Raw genomic sequence first — 16,995 nt, 5'->3', positions numbered from 1 at the left:
AGGGCCTGGACCCAGAGGGGAAGGAGCCCAGGCTCTGGACTTTGTGTGACCTGAGCTAGGTCATTGCCCCCCTCTCTGAGCCCTGCTTTCCTCCAAGTACGGAGGGATAATGTCGCCTTCCCTGAGTGTGCCTGATGCCGGTGGGAGCTTGTGAGCATCACAGGAGGTGACTGTAAATAGGACAATGCAGGCGCAGCCTGAGGCCAGTGATGAAGAGCCCACTGCCCAGGAAGGTCACCCAGGAAGGGTCATCCAGGGTGACGAAGGGGGCTCCCCTTACTCTGGGAAAGAAGGGGAGGACAGAGAGAGGAGGGAAAGGAAGGGAGGGGGAGGGAGGGAGTGGAAAGAAGGGAGGAAAGAGAAGAGGGGAGAAAAAAGGAGGGAGGGAGGGGTGGAGTGAGGAGGGAAGGGGAGGATGGGGGAAGAGAGAAAGAGACAGAGGGGAAGCAAGGGACAAGAGGGGAGGGGAGGGAAGGGTAAGGCGGGGAAGAGAGAGGGAGAGAAGGGATGCCAGGGGCCTTTGAGCCAGGATCCAGCACTACCCCCAGACCCTCCACCTCTCCCTGTTTGGTAGCTGCTCAGGAGACACAGGTCCGCCCTCTGTCAGCTGAGCTGAGCCCGGAGCCAGGACCTCTCCTTGCTCTGTGCATGCGGGTCTCAGACAAGCCACTCCAGGCTGTGACGGACCCACACACCCGGATGCCCAGACCCCAGCTTGGAGCTAGTGAGCTCAGGCCAGTGGCTAATGGCCAGCCGGCGGGTGCAGAGAACAGAAGGGAGGGGATAAGGTTGGGAGCCTCACAGGGCCTGCGGTCTGGTTGGGGGGGCTTCAAGGAGGAGGACGTCCCTGCACCTACCCTGCTGACAGAACCTGTGGCATCAGTGTCCACTGAGTTCCACGTGCCTGCACCTGCAGCGTGCAGAGCCAGCCTTTGGAATGGCCATGAAAGGCAGGGTGTCCTCCCTCTGCTAGACTCTGAATTCCTAGGTGAGGGACCCAGGGCAGAGAGGGTCAGGAGCCACCACCCCAAAGGCAGCTCCCCTGGTCCCAGGCCACCTGGAGGCCTGGCCGTCCCTCTTGGCCATCATCTCCTTTCACCCCAATCTCCCCACGACATTCCTTTGGACTGAGGCCAGGCAGCCTCATTCCCTGTCACTCCCTCACAGACAGACGCCCTCTGAGGCAGGTGGCATCGCAAGTAGGGAAACTGAGGGTCACAGGCCAGCAAAAGAAGTGCAGGGTCCCGAACCTGGTTCTGTCCTCACACCTCCTGACCCCCAGGTCCTGCCCAGGTCTGATGAGTCAGAATGTCTCAGGGTGAGACCTAGGCACAGGCATTGTTCAAAGCTGCCCAAAACCCATGCCTGTCTGTGGGCAGACAGATAACATGATGGAAAACAAATTTATTTTTACAGGCCACAGATTTCCTCTAGGGGGCAACAGTCTTTGGAAAAAGACCTTCTAGAAGCATGTGGGAATAAAGGTAACAGCGGGACGTAGGGGGCCTGGGTCGGCAGGTACCAGTGACTCAGAAAGGGGGACAAAGTCTTCTGTAAGACTCAGGAGAGGAGAAGCCAGGAGGCTTGCCCCAGAGAAATTGGAGGATGGGAGAGACATCACCGAGAGGAGGGGAACCTGCCTTCAAAATGACAATTCCCTCACAGATGGGCTTTCTAAGAACCAGTCCCTGTTCTACAGGGAACCACCTGCACGGCTGGGCGGTGCAGCCTCCTCCACCTTCCTCGGCAAAGCTCCCCGCACCCCACAAACGCTTCCTGTGAGTGGCTGACAGCTGTACACAGGGGCTGGCTTGTATTCTGAGCCAGCAAGCTTGCAACTGAGGAGAACTGGCAGCAGCTCTGAGGTCCAGGACAGCAGGAGACACAGCCCCTGGGAGCTGCAATGCCTTTAGCCTTTAAGGAGGTTGGTGGCAATGTGAGGGTTAGACATATTTTATCTAGATTTCAGCTCCTTTGCTGATGAAAACTAGAATTCAAAGGATACTGCCTTCGCATGAAATCCATCTTAGTCCACGAGCAAGCAGAGAAACGCCAGGGGTGTCCCCATCAGAGTCAGGCACAGAAAGGGATACGCAAAGCCGCTGCTGTTACTTAACGTTACTCCAAAGGTTCTAGATGGCACAGATTGAAAATGAGCCTCCAGAATTACCATAGTCTACAGATAGTACAACTGTATACACAGAAAACCCAAGGGAATTCACAAAGATGTATTAGAATTAATGAGTTCAAAACAAAAAAATGAATGAGTTCAATCAAGCATCCTGATAAAAGATAATTATATAAAAATCAGTAGCCATCCTGCATACCAGTGATAGATGGAAAAGATTCAATTCACAATGGCAAAAAGAAAACAATCCTTGAAATGGCCGTGATTTAAAACAATAGGTGACCCATATAAAAAATGTGTAATATTTTTACTAAGCAACATCAAAGCAGAATTAAATCAATCGAAAAACACACCATGTTCCTGGTAAATACTACAAATTTTGTCCATTCCTCCTTTAATTGGTTTCTGAGTTTAATTTAATGTCAATCAAATCCACAAGGGATTTTTCTAACGTGACAAAACAATTCTAAAATTCAATTGAAAAAATAAACAGATGTGACGAGCCAAGAAAATTTTGCAAAAGAATAACAGCGAAATGGGGAGTATCCAGCCAGATGTTTCAAAGCAGCAGTATCCAACAGAAATGTAATAAGAATGTCACATGTAGCCATGTTAAAAAAAAAAAAGGTGAAATTAATTTCGGCAATATATTTTACTTAACCCAATACATCCAACCTATTATTATTTTAACCTGTAATCAATACTTTAAATTTATCAATTAGATATTTTATTTATTCTTTTTTTGGGTACTAAGTCTTTGAATTCTGGAGTATATTTTACACTCAAGAGCACCTCTCAGTGCAGACCAGCCACATCTCAAATAGCCAACAGCTTCAAGTGGCTTGTAGCTACCATAGTAGTGAACAGCACAGCTGTCAAGTAGCCAGTACTTTAGATATTAGAGCTTTAAAGCTCTTATAATGAATAGAATTCAGTACTGGTACAAGAAGAGGATGAAAGAAAAAAAGAATTTATCTGTGATATCAGACCTGAGGTTTCATTTGCAACTGACTGGAGACAGTATGTGGCATAATTCATTTAAAAAATACATACTCACAGCTCTTGAGCCAGTTTCTATCATACCTCCAGAAGCTCTGTGTCAATCAGACTGGCCACCGCTGAGCCTTAGACATACCTTGCGTGAAACATAAATACACCTTATTTGCCATGTGGTTCCAATCCCTGTCTTCAAAGGAGAAATATCCAGGTTCAAAGATGAATCTTTTTTTGTTGTCGTTTTTCTTGTTTGGCTGCGCCGTGTGTTAGTTGCGGCACGTGGGAACCTTGTTGCGGCACGTGGGATCCTCATTGCGGCACGCAGGATCCTTGTTGCGGCACGCAGGATCCTCTTTGTGGTGCGCGGGTTTAGTTGCCCCGCGGCATGTGGGATCTTAATTCCCCGACCAGGGATCGAACCCGCATCCCATCGGGAAAGTCCCTCAAAGATAAATCTTTGAATGTTCTGCTCACAGAGCTGGCAAGGGCTTGTCCCTCCAGTCTGAACAGCCCAGTCTCTGCCGCTGCCCTGCTTCCCCAGCATGGGAATTACGTGCCGGCTCTTAGGTCCTGAAATCACTTGTAACATCATCGTAATAATAAAACTATGTGTCTGGGACTCTAAGACACCCACATCTAAAGTCAGGATGAAATCAATGGGTCTTATCACTGCCAGCAGCTGGCAGCAGCCATGGGGTGGCTGGCATTGCCTGGCACACACCAACTCTGCCCCGGTGCCCGGTGTTTCGTACTGCCGTTACTTCGCTTGAGTTACTTGTAGGGTCAACATTTCTTGTGTTGAGACCCTTCCCACCCAAAATGTCTTCAAGAAGTCACACTGTGGTGTAAAAAATTACAGTGTATGCAGAAAGGCACGGAGACGACAGAGTGTGTAGCTTTGGCATCCGTGATAAGTGTCCCTGGAGGAAGGACTGTAACCTCATTCCTTTGCCAAAGAGAGGAAGACACCCAGAAGTGGACGAAGCCAGTCACACACTAAGTAAGCAAAGTGAGCAAGCCAGGAAAAACAGCCCACCACTCAGAGCAGCTAGAGGCGGGGTGGCTGGTGCCTACACCTCACGGGACTACGGTTAAGGTGCAGTGGTGTGGTTTAGTTGGAAGTGTCCCCTCTTTCTTGTGGCGCCCTATAATTGGTGGCACCTTAGATGCAATGAAACACAGAAACGGCCAACACTTCCCAAACCCGGAGCCTGGGCTAAGTGCACCCACCCTTCCAAAGCCCAGCGAGGTTGGCAATCCAAGGAACTGATGTTTGGCAGTGTCTGTGGCCCTTATCCAGGCTGCCCAGCTGCGCAGGGAAAAGCTGACCATGTGACATGGCAGCCTCCAGCCCACAATAAGTCCACTGCTCACCATGTTGAACACTGAAATGTAAAGGGCAGGGTAGGGCAGTGCAGAGCCTGCCTGAGCCTTGGTCCTGGACGCTAGGGTTTCCTCTGCCTCAGAGCAGAAGCTGTGTGCCCCTCTCCACAGGCCCTGGAGTAGACATGCAGTGTAACTGAAATTCACGGATCAGCCTGAGGAGCCGGCTCCAGGCTCCGTAATAACTGCTCCATATTAATGGCAGCACAGCAGACCCAATGGACAGCTGATATTTAATATGAAACATACGCAGCAGAGCGAGAGGCTCCTACCTGGGCCCTCCCATTCCAGGATGCCTGCCACTGTGGGGAGGGGGGGCTCAAGGCGGCACCAAGATTCAGGGGGCTGGAGTCGTCCCCTAAGTATCTCCATCCCACCTCAGTCCCCTCCCCTGCAAGAAACCCCTGCCAAGAACATACATGACCACACATGCACACTCACACCCGAGTACACACACTCGCACACGTGCTTACTTAAATGCACACAGGCACACGCACAGATACCCACACACACTCACACGCACACACATCATACTCATACAGATAGGCATACACATGCACACATTTCCACATACCTATACACACACATCCCACGTATAGGAACATGCACACACATTCACATACACCAGCAGCCTGCTGTGTTCTGGCAGCAACACAAAACCCCCCAGCCTGCCCAAGTGCAGGAGGGCAGTAGGGGTAAGCAAGGACACATCTGCCTGCCAGTACAGACCCATGGTCCCAAGAGAGGCCCCATGCATACTTGACCCTACAGATCTCAGAGACCAGAATGAGGAGGCCCAGGCCACAGCTCAGGCCACCACACAGCAAAGCCATCCTCTATGCTGAGTAGACACACCAGGCCATGGTGGGGGGGGCGGGCGGCATCCCTGTGGCTCAGAGCAGATAAGCCCTTCGATGACTCCTCTACTCATGCAGGTTGTGGCGTTTGTGGTCCTCACAGCAGGCCTGGGTGAAGACCCAGCTTTCCCCCGCCTCCCAGCTGCTGCTGGGTCACTCCTCACTCACTAAGTGCTGGGGATATGGGGGGATAGGCAGTCAAGGCTGGCCATCAGGCAGGGGAAACCTGAAACCTGCCAACACCTGAAGGAGCAGCATCCTTACACTCGGGAACCAATGCCATAAACACACAACCAGGCAGTGGAGTCAGGGCAGGGATGGCAATGTGACAGAAGATGGTCCAGAAAGAGCTGGCCTCCTTGGGCTGAGGCTCAGAGATCGGTGACCAACTATGCTGGCCTTCATGAGGGGTCTAGTCAGGCTTCACTATGCTCCTGCACTATGCATTGCTGGGCCACAGTGATTGGCTATGGAAAGGTCCCATGACCTAAGCCTGTCCATTCAGAGTGAAGTCAGAACTGTGGCAGGAACCTCCAAAAAGTAGTCTGTTTCCCTTTTGCACCTGGTTATACCTGGGAAGTGTGAGGGGTGTGGGTGCAACTACAGCCAATGGTCCACCAAGGAACAGAGTCACACTGGGGAGAGGGAGCTGGGCGAGCAGGGGCACCACTCCACCCCTGAATTACCTACCCAATCCCACCAGTCCTCAGATGCCTTTTGTGTGTGTGTGGTAAAATACATACAACAGGGACTTCCCTGGCGGTGCAGTGGATAAGACTCCGTGTTTCCAATGAAGGGGGCCCGGGTTCAATCCCTGGTCAGGGAACTAGATCCCACAGGCATGCCGCAACTAAGAGTTTGCATGCCACAACTAAGGAGCCAACGAGCCACAACTAAGGAGCCTACCTGTCACAACTAAGGAGTCACGTACTACAACTAAGGAGCCAGTGAGCCACAACTAAGGAGCCCACGAGCCGCAACTAAAACCCGGCACAACCAAATAAATAAATATTAAAAATAAAATAAAAAGCGTATAACATAAAATTTACCATCTTAACCACTTTTAAGTGTACAATTCACTGGTATTAAATATATTCATAATGTTGTGCAACGATCACCACCATCCATCTCCAGAACTCTTTCCTTCTTGTAAAACTGAAGTTCTGTACCCACGAAACAACAACGCCCCATCTCCTTCCTTCAGCCCCTGACAACCTCCACTCTACCCCCTGTCTCTAAGATTTGGACAACTGTAAGTGCCTTCAGACGCCACACTTGCTGAAGCCTGCTGAGTCTGGGTTTCAGACCACAGACATGCCTACACCATTCTGAGGGGCCACCATGAGGTGGGCAGGGGCAGTGGGCTGCTGCTCTGCCATCCCTAGCACAAACTCCTGACAAGCCAGCCTCCACCATGGCAGCCACAGGTCAGTGCACATCCCTCCCCAGTCCCAGCAGGGAAGAGTCCCTGGGAAACCGCTTCCCTCCCGCCAAATGGCACTCAGTGAGAAGTGGTGAGGAGGCCAGACAGGAGGTTGTGGATGCCCCAGAAGAGGGCATGGGGTAGCTGTGATGAAGTAAGGCTGGGTTCTCAGCAAGTTCTCGAAGACAGCCCCTGCCTGCAGGGAGCCCAGGCCCATGTAATGATCCTGCTGCCAGCATAGCTCTCAACATTTCCACATATGCCTCTGGAGGCCCGGTCAGGGGACCTCAGAGCTCACTGGATTCACACTGCATTCATTTGCCCACGTGATATCAACAGACTCAGAAATGCAGCTTCTCTGAAGAAACATTCGTAGGTCCGGCAGCAAGGAGCCCATGCTCCTGAGGGCCAACAATCTATCAAGGGAGGCAGGGCATAGACTAGCCAGGGTCCCCACCTCTCCATCAGCCCGATCCCCTCAACTGGTCCCCATTTGGCCCCTAAGAAACCCAGAGTTGCCCTAGAAGGGTCTCAGAAATAATTGATCCAGCCTCACTTGTCACTGGACAAACCGAGGCTCATGGTGGGAGTATTTGCCCAGAGTTGCATGATGACCTGCCAGAGCCCAGTCCAAGGTCTCTTCACCACCTCTAACCCTCCTCCAAACAGGCCCAGAGGGGCTTCCCTCCTCACTTAGTTTCATTTAGACCACGGGTTTTGAACTCACGTTTCATGAACCCCAAAGTGGGGGCAAGAAAACTGTGCAAAACCACACGTGTGCACAAGTGCTTTCCTGTGGGAAAGGAAGCAGAGCTTTTGGCTGTTCTCCAAGGGGGCCTACCCACTGAGTGTGGACATTCTGGGGTCTGCAGCAAAGCACACAAGGAGAGGTGGGCCATCCCTGAGCATGGAGCACAGGCTCTTAGGGGGCAAGGAACTTCACGGGGTTCCAGCCCCCACTCCCCAGGCACACTCATTTCATGGCCCCTAGCTGAGCTCCACCCAGGTGCAGCTGGGCCCTGTGGGCCCAGGTACAAGTTGCTCATAGTACAAGTTACCGAAGAAGCATGGGGTACAACGTGGCATGTGAATGTCCAGGACAGCTTCCTGGATGAAGTGCCATTTAGCTGAGACCTACAGAGTGAGCCAGGTAAAGAGGGAGGGATAAGAGTGGTCCAGGCGAGGGCACAGCCTGTGCAAAGACCCTAGGATGGGAGTGTCCAGTGGTGGAGAAACTGAAAGCTTGATGTGACTGGAGCACAGGCATGAGGTGGGACACAGTGACAGAGGAGGCTGAAGGCTACTGGGTCATGTCGTGAAAGGCCTTGTATGTCAGGCCAGTGGTTTTGAATTTTTTTTTCTGGGTTTGGATTTTTTTTAAGGGCAATAAGAACCACTTAAGACCACCACTTAAGAAAGACTTAAGACCACCACTTAAGAAAGGTCTTAAGCAAAGGAGTGACATGATTGAATGTGTGGTTTACAAAAATCAGTCTGGCAGCTGTGGTGGGAAAGAGTTGCTCCAATTTGGAGTGGCTAAGGATCACACGGGCAGAAGTCGGGGCTTGGAGTTAAGTGTGGTGGAAAGATGGGAACTGGGACGACGTCCGGAGATGTCTAGGACGATGACTGGCTGGATGTGGCAGTCATGGAGTGGGAGGGGAAGGGCGATCCTGGGATTCCTGCCCAAGTGAAGGGTGAGGTCTGGAAGAGAGTAGAGAGACCTGTGTTCCATTTCAGAAGCATGGGGTCGCTCAGGGAAAGAGCCCCCAAGGCAGCTGGGCAGGCAAGTCTGGAGCACAGAAAGAGATTCGGGCCAGATGCAGGGCTTGAAGTCTGGGTGGAGAGTGGCAGCCCAGCACACTGGTCCTTCCTCTTGCTTTTATGATAAAACCCCAATCCATTCCAGAGTTTGGGGATCTGACCCTCACTCTCAACCCCAAAGAGGGGCAAGAGACTGGCCAGGCCCACATCATAGTGATTGATTTAAAGGTGGGCCTATAACCTAAGTAGGACCCAACAGAACCCTCTCCAGGACTCTAGCAAGAACCATCCAAAAAGGAGTGCTCTCCATTTCCAAGACATTGCTACCGTGGAAGACAAGTTAGGCCAGGAGCTGCTGGTGGACCCCACATGGGGAGAGCCATCCTGAGATGAACACAGACACTGACAGAGCTGAAAGGCGGAAAGCATGTTCTAAAAGCAGCCCTGAATCTGCTAGATCCAGCCACGCCTGAAGCTGGAACTCCTTAGGACCCCAAGGATAACTGGGCCCGTGACATCCCTTGTTTGTTTCATCCAAGTTGGTTTTCTGCCACTTAAACTGAATGAGTCTTAAACAGCAAGGAGAATAATAAGCCATGGAGGAGGCTGAGACCACCCTAGGCAGCTGTGTAGATTGCCAAGAACAGGGGCCAAGCAGGTACCTCTGTTCCTCTGACCTGAGCAGCCCCAACACCCAGGGAACCCGGACATTCCCGCAGCCCCTCTTTGGTGTTCCTGAGACCTTCTCATTGCCCTCCAGGCAGTGCCAAGGCAAGGTGAAAGGTAGGAAGACCCTACAAAGGGCAGTTGCAAGTCCCACATACCTCTCACCCCCAGCCCTGCAGCTCAAGTCTGCTGCACCTGCCCTCCACATTCCAGCACCTGAACCAGCTGGAGCCCAGTGCGTGGCCTAAAAGATAGCAGACTTTTTAGGAGAAATGAAACTCAATTAATTCAGTCCCTTAGTCCAGGAAATGACTTCTCTCTGTGGCCCTTAGTGACTTTTAATGCCCATCAAGACTATACAGAGCAGGTGCCTGGCCAGGATGGCAGCCCAGCAGGGGAGCGCCAGCCCACAAGGCAGCAACCCTTGAGCATGCCTCACAGAGTCACTGCCCAGCCCATGGACTCTTCCACCAATGGCCTTGCCAACCAGAAGCATCAGGCCAGAGAGGTCCCCTGAGCTGCACTGCATGAAGGAGACAGAGGTATGGCTGGGTGCTTCCATCCTACTGGAGTCCCCACTGCCATCACCTAGCCATGAGGACTCAGGCCACCTGAAAGGAGCTGCAGCCCAGAGCAAGTCAGCGCCAAGTCACCAAGCCACTTGGCCACCAGACCCGCTCTCAGCTCCCACTCAATGACACTGACAACAGTCAATGCCGCTAACTGAGAAGGTCTCCAGGAGTTGACTAGAAATGTTTTAAAGAAATGCATTTCTTCATTTTTATTCTTTTCTTTGGTGTGCAAAAAATGCAATAACATGTAGTGAGCTGGGCTTGGAACCAAACAGACATGCGTTTACATACAGACTGCAAAACTTAAAGTAAGCTATCTCGGTTTATTCATCTGTAAAATGGGGATAATATCAGCATACACCATAGGGTGTTGTGAGGATTAATCAAGGTAATACAGCATAAGGTGCTCAGAAGAAAGCCTGGCACATAATAAGGGCACAGTGAACTGTGACGTTGTGTTATTGCTTTTTATGTCAACAGGCTTCTCATTGGGTTTTTAATGAGCATGTAAGAATGATGTGAAATTAGTACACCTATCACGTGGCCTGAGAGGTACTAGAGAAAACTCTTCCATAGCAATGAGATATACAAGAATCCTTTGTTAAGCATTACTTTCTCACCCATTGTGAAAAGGCAAATGTTAACCTTTCCCTGTGAATATGATGAACAATACCTGTCTAGTGACCGTAAAAGAACCTGGAAACTACACCTACCAACCTCTCTGGAAATAAAGTATATGGTATGTCTTATGAAGCATGTGGCATTTCCTGAATCTGTACGTCTACCTGACTCTAGTAGAATTTTCACCTTGGCACACCCAGGTTCCAACCTCATATCATTATAGGGAGCAGAACCCCTTGCACTCTCCATCCATGGGGTTCTGCAAACCTCATGTCCTGATTCTCATGGGAGCATCTGGCCCCAGCCTGAAGAGAGTGCTACCCAGGACTCAGCTGGAATTATCAGAAAAAGATGTCAGCCAGCACCGGTGGGGCCCCTTGACTTACCACAGAAGGACTCCACCTGAGAACAAAGCCAACACATAAGAAGGCAGAGGCAAGAGACAGCAAGAGTCCTAATGACAGGAGCACCTGGATCCAGCCATGCCTAAAGACTGACCATTATGTGAGCTGCTAACTGCCCGTTTCTGTTTAAACTAATTTGACTTGAGTTTTCCTTCGCTTGTGACTGAAAGGATGCTGACCCTAAGAATCCCCTCGTGCTGAATAGATTAGGAGACTCCGGTCCACAGAAAACAAAGCTACTACTGCCTTCCTTTAAGGCAGAGAAACAAATTCGGGACCAAGCAAGTATATGAGCAAATGTGTGTCCCGGGCCAGGAGCAGGACGATAGGCCTGAAAGGGCCTATGGCTCTTGGGAGAGGCTTGTCCCACCTAAGCATCTAAACTTAAGCTGTAAGACCACAGCTGCCTGCTGTGACCCTGCTCCATGGTTTCTCCACACGTCTTCCAGGAAGGCTAGCTCCACACGTTCTGCAAAAAAGGTGTTGATGGTCCCATCTGCATGGGAAGTACTGCATTACATGGAGTTCAAGAGGTTTCTTTATTACAGAACTTCTCAGAGAACCCAGTGGGCCTCCTTAAATCTCCCAGGCTGAAAGCAAAGGTGCAGCGTTTCCCACACCAGTTGTCCACTGAACCGCATTTGCCCAGAGAAACTTGTGGTGTAATCCCGTAGTACTCCTTTGCAGCAATAGGGGTGTAGCGCTTTGCTTCTCAAAGGGCAGTCCCAAAGCCCAGGAGCACAAGCCTGGTAGCTTATTAAAAATGCAGAACCTTGAACCCCACCCCAGACATACAGACTCAGAATCTGAATTTTAACAAGATCCTTGGGGATCTGCACACACTGCAGCCTGACACACCTGCTTCAGTGTGTTTCACTATCTATGAAGGAACAGTAGGGCTGCAGAGGAAGGGGTACTGTGTGGCATGGCTGCTGGGAGGATGAGATGCATGTAGCCTTGTAATGACTATTGAGAGGGAGTGCCTAGGGATTGCAGCTTCTATTACTACACCTCAGGTGCTTCTACCCACCCAGACTTGGGAGCACCATGGCAGAAGGGGCTGGACAGAACTAGGCCAGACTCCTGCCACCACAGGCTGTGTGGCCTTGGGCAAGTCACTCAACCTCCCAGAACCTCAGCTGCCCATCTGTAAACCAGGGATGAAGAATCCTCCCCCACAGGGTCTCTGTGGACCAGAAACATGATGTTTAAACCCCGGGCCCTTAGCAAGTGGGCCTATCACTGATGCAACAGAGGAACTTAACGGGCTAAGAAATTAAGTGGTATAAGATCAGAACAGACACACACATGCGAAAAAGAAAGAAGGAAAAAGAGAAGAAGAACTAATGATGCTGCCCCACTATCTCAAGGCCAGTTTTCACTGACAGCGTTCAAGGCCACTCAGGTAGACGCCAGTCCCTCTTCCAACTCCAGTCTTCTCTCCAGCTGTGTCTTGCACTTCTGCCGGTGTGTGTCCAGTACATGTGACATCTCACTGCACCTGTTCTGACCAAGCCGATACACACCTGGTACTTCTCTGCATATGCTCTTCTCTATGTGCATTTGCCCCCGGCAACTCATTCTTCAAATAGCCGCCAGGAGCACGTTTTCCAAGCCCTGACCAGAGTGGGCCCCAGCCCATCAGCTGAGCATGTGTGCCCCAGGTGGGCACCAGGCCAGCTACGTCTCTGACCAGCACAGTGGACAATGGCGCTTGGAGGTGCTGGCTGAACAAACAAATCACAGAATGAATGATGCATGTACAAAGCCTCCCTGAAATGCTCTCCATCAAGTATTACTTAGCACACAGGAGTTGGCCCAGCAACAGACTACCTCCATGTCAACTCCCCCACCCCAGCCCAGGCCACCCCCCGAGCCCCCAGCACTAATTTCCTTTTATTTAGGAAGTTCACCTCCAGTGTAAAATGAGACACACGTATGAGGTCCAGGGCAGCCTCAGAGGCAACAAGGATATAAAGGGCTGCACCGTGTTAACCCAACTCCTCCAAGGACATTTATAGTTGTTTGCAGTACACCCAGGTTCTAACTAAATCCAGCCAAAGGCAGTGATTTTCCGAAGCAACAAGTGACATTTCCTGTGTCTCCATAAAAAGAACGCCAGCGGTTGTGGGGCTCTGTGTAATTGCTGGCTCTGCAGCCTGCAGGGCGAGACGGAGGACAGGGGGCTTAGGGGCCAGCAGGACTGGGAGAGAGGCCATTTGCTCAGAGTAGGAGTCCCCTGAGCAGCAATTAGAGCGGAACCCATGGTGGGCGGCTTCAGATGTCTGGCCAGCACAGCCAGCCTGACCACCACACACCCAATCCAAAATAGAAAACTGCAGTGGCTTCTGCCACGTGCCAGGCCTCAGGGTGGCCGGACGGAGCACCGCCAATGTCAGCCTCCTCCCTGAGCATTGATCCAGGCTTCCTCCGAGGACCCCTTATGCCAGGCCATGGTCCCCCTAGGCCCTCAGAAGCAGGAGAACTTCCCAGGGCTCTAGTCACATTAAGGGCCCAGGCAGTCCCAAAAGGGACCCACTCCCCAGCCTCTCCTGTCCTTCAGGGCCTTCCCATGGGCACCAGAGCCTGCATTTCCAAATGATCCCCTTGGCTCAAAATAGAGAGAGAAAACCAACTTTTCAAATAACCAGCTGAAGTCCAACAGGAAACCACAGCATAAAAATCAGTGGTTCCCGGTCAGCCAGGGGGCAAAGGGATAACTGGGTATTTCAGCACCACTGCCTGGTCCCTAGGCTGGCACCACTTGCACACACAGAAACGAGAAGACCAACTGCCAGCACACATGCCCCCACACAAATGTCACACATGCCACAATGCACAGCAACACACACGGACACACAAATGAACAGAAACCCACAGATACACACATGGACAAGACACAATGGCACATTCACATGTTCACACAAGTACACAGGTACTCAGATACTAGTACCCATTCCAAAACACATGTGCAGACGCACGCACTCACAGAGATATACACACACCTGGATGCAAGATGAAGACCTGTGCCTGCAGGCATAAGGGAGACCACACTTTGCTACTTGATAAGTGCTTTGGAAATGTGGCCTTCCCTCTGCATAAATCACCCTCTCTGTCCAATTGAAACAACTTGCCTTACAGCCAACCCCTTCAGTCTGTACCCAGTGGTCCCTAAGCACAAGGGTGCAGAGAAGGTCCTCAGTACAGGCCTTGCCCTCCCAGGGGGCTCCCAGATAAACAGCTTCCAAAGCCCAGGAGAGGGCAATGGACAGAAAGAAGGGAGAGAAGTGCGTACTCACCAGCCCGTCGCAGTTGCTGAGCGCCACAGAGGAGGCTTCAGCCAGGCCGGCCACGTCTCCGACGTAGAGGCAGGTCCCAAGCAGGGGCTCCACGCGGGTGACGCCCGACTCGCTCTGCCACTCCACCGTGGCCCCGGGCGCCACGAGGCGGGCATTGGGCCGCAGCCGCAGGTGCAGGTCTCGGCCGAAGACCGTGACGTTGTAGAAGAGGCGGCCGCCAGGGTCCTCCTCGCTGCCTCCAGAGAAACCCGGGATCTGGACAGGGGCGGCCCTGCGGGCCCGTACCCCAGCCTGCGCCGTCGCCGCCGACACCACGTGGGACACCAAGAGGCCCTGAGCGTCAGTGCGCACCGGCACCGCCAGGATGCGCTCCGCTCCGTGCCCCTGGGGCCAGCCTGCAATGGGAAGGGACGTTAGACCAGTCGAGACCTGGGAACCCCAGGGCCCCGCCACCGAGTCCAGCATCCTCACAAACCCCTCCCCCACTGCGAAGGGAAGGGCATTCCGCTAGGCAACCCCCAGAAACTAGCCTTCTTCCAACCGGGAAGGGGCATTAACAGGGCCGCCACTCCCGACCCCCGCCAACCCCGGGCCGACCCCCTCTAGAACCCGCCCAGCCAAGAGCTCTGCACCCTGCCCCGTTCCGGGTTGGGGCTCCGCGGCTCCTCGCAGTTCCCCAAGGGACGGCCCGGTCAGAGCATCCTCCGCCCCTTGAACCTACCGTCCTCGGCAGTACGTGGGGCTGCTCCGAAGCCATTCCCGGCTGGCCCCCTACCCGTATGCCTCTACCCCTTCAGCAGTCCCCGCCGCCCGACTGCCCTCACCGCTCGCCTCCGGAGCGGCGAGGACTCGGCTCCCCCGGGCACTAGTGGCCTGTCCTCCGTGTACAGCTCCGGGTTAGCCCGCTGCCGGCCCCTCTCCCCGCGTGCCCGAGGGCAGGGAGGGTGAAGGAGGGTCCCTCAGATCTTCGAGGATCCCCTCCGGGTCGCCCCAACCAATCCTCAGGGCCCAAGGCGGCGCGCTCCTCACCCGACTCCTCCCGAGCGTCCCCGGACGCGAGCCGGGGCGCAGCCTCTCCCTGGCTCCCCCGGACACGCTGGGGCTGGCGCTGCGCTCTCCGCCGCGGGGCTTTCCCGGCCCTCCGTCTCCACGCTCCGCGTCCCGGGAGCCGCGAGCGCTCCGAGGCTCCCCGCAGCCCGAGACGCCCAGGTGCGCCGCAGGGCGCCCCCTGCGCGACCAACCCGGCCCCGAAGTTGGCCAACTTGGCCCCGGGCGGGGCGCGCGGAGTTTGCCCAAGTCAGGCTGGACGACGCCTGGGGAGGGGGCGGTGGGGCACGCAGGGCGGGGAGGAGCCCGGCCGACTGGGGTCGCGAGGCGTGAGGGCCGCGCCGCACCTACCTGGGGGGTCGGCGGCGGCGGCGAGCCGGGCGTCCGCGGGCAGCGGCGGTAGCAGGAGTTTTTGCCACCGCCGCCACCGCCGCCGCCACCGCCCGCTCCCCTCCTCGCGCCGTCGCCGCCGCGGTTCCCGGCTCGTAACGAAGCAGAGACACCCCGAGGCGGCGGCGTAAAAGCGCCGCGGGCCGGGTCGGGAGAGCCCCGCTGCTGGCCACCCTCTGCGGCGCCCCGCGCACTCGTGGCGCGAAACCTCGGAGGAGCTAAAGCCCGCCCGAGCATCCCCACCCAAAGAGTCCTCGGAGCACCCGGGTCTCAACCGTCAGCCCTGGGGCGCGAGGGGCCGCCTCTCCCTCTCTGTGCGCCCTGGGGCAGGATAGGGAGCAGAGCTGGGAAGGGGTGGGGAGGCCTGATTACTGGTCCATGGGGCTGAGCCAGGCTTTTTGACCAGTTAGAGACCCCAGAGGCTGAAAAACAGTTTTACCAGGAGGGTGCGTGCACCACAAGAGCCACCCCAAAGATCAACTTTTACCCTTAGAGAGAGAGGCAAGTTTCCCTCAGTCTCCAGCTCCTCTTTGCCTGAAGTCCCTCTCCCCCTCCATCTGCCTCCCCAACCCTCCATTGCAGCCTCTGAGCACAGTCTCCTCCACCTAGACCTGGGCTCCACCTGCTAGAGCTCAGTCAGGTTGCCTCCCTCACCTGTCCTGAATCCCACATGGGAGTCTAGATGCCTGGTCTTTGCACACCCCCAGGTTCTGCCTGAAATAGCCTCTCTACACTGCCCACCTTTCCCAACTCAGCATCCAAGGCATCCCTCTCCATCCTGGAGCCAGTTTGCTGTCAAAGCCCATTCCCAGCTGGACTCCTCTCCAGCACAATCCTCATTGCCTGTCCTACCAAGTCTGCTGTCCCCCAGCACAATGACCTTCCCTCCCCTTGGGAACCCACTCCCAAGCATGTGTCTGTGGGAACACCTCTGCTATGTGACCCCAGACTTCTGCCTCACTTCCCTGGAGGGTGGACACCTGTCCTTTTGGATTTTCTCATTCACCCTGCCCCAGGCCTGTGTGGCCAGTGCTTTGGGGCTGGCCTTGGTCAGGCAGGGCCTGATGACTCAGGTCCCTCCCTGCCCACCAGAAGGGCCCAGTCTTATGGGTAAAACACATGACTTACACAACTTGCTCTAGCTGTGATTTCATATTCTCAGTTCCATCATTTTCAGGACCCATCATTTTCAGAGGGCACTGAAGCTTGATGGCCATCTTCACCTGGAAGCTTTCCTCTGTGACACCTGAGGGTGCCCAAACAGGATCCAGCCCCCAGGCATGGTGAACATCTGTTGTCAGTGTTAAAAATGGTAACATTTCACCTAAGAATTTAGACTTCTGACTTCTTTTGAGAAATTGGAAAGTGTGACCACACTGGGCCTGCATTTCTGCTTATCAGCCATTAAGTGGGGCAAATGCCCTGCAGGTTGCTGTAGGTTCCCT

The 16,995-nt window shown here is 53.8% G+C and overlaps 1 protein-coding gene across 1 annotated transcript in view; it reads right to left on the bottom strand.

The window, feature by feature from the left end:
• Positions 1-15,787, bottom strand: part of ADAMTS2 (ADAM metallopeptidase with thrombospondin type 1 motif 2) — a 238,445-nt gene extending 222,658 nt beyond the window's left edge. The window contains exons 1-3 of the mRNA XM_024765086.1: positions 15,512-15,787; positions 15,207-15,426; positions 14,114-14,508 (exon numbers count right to left, since the gene is read on the bottom strand). Of these exons, the coding sequence (XP_024620854.1) occupies positions 14,114-14,508; positions 15,207-15,426; positions 15,512-15,787 (891 nt within the window). The remainder of the gene's footprint in view (positions 1-14,113; positions 14,509-15,206; positions 15,427-15,511) is intronic.
• Between the last annotated feature and the right edge of the window lie 1,208 nt (positions 15,788-16,995).

Source organism: Neophocaena asiaeorientalis, unplaced genomic scaffold (genome assembly GCF_003031525.2).
Source record: "Neophocaena asiaeorientalis asiaeorientalis breed wild unplaced genomic scaffold, Neophocaena_asiaeorientalis_V1.1 scaffold241, whole genome shotgun sequence".
In the NCBI taxonomy this organism is placed as follows: domain Eukaryota; kingdom Metazoa; phylum Chordata; class Mammalia; order Artiodactyla; family Phocoenidae; genus Neophocaena; species Neophocaena asiaeorientalis.
The sequence above is the reverse complement of the archived record's forward strand: the minus strand, read 5'-3'. Positions and strand labels throughout refer to the sequence as shown.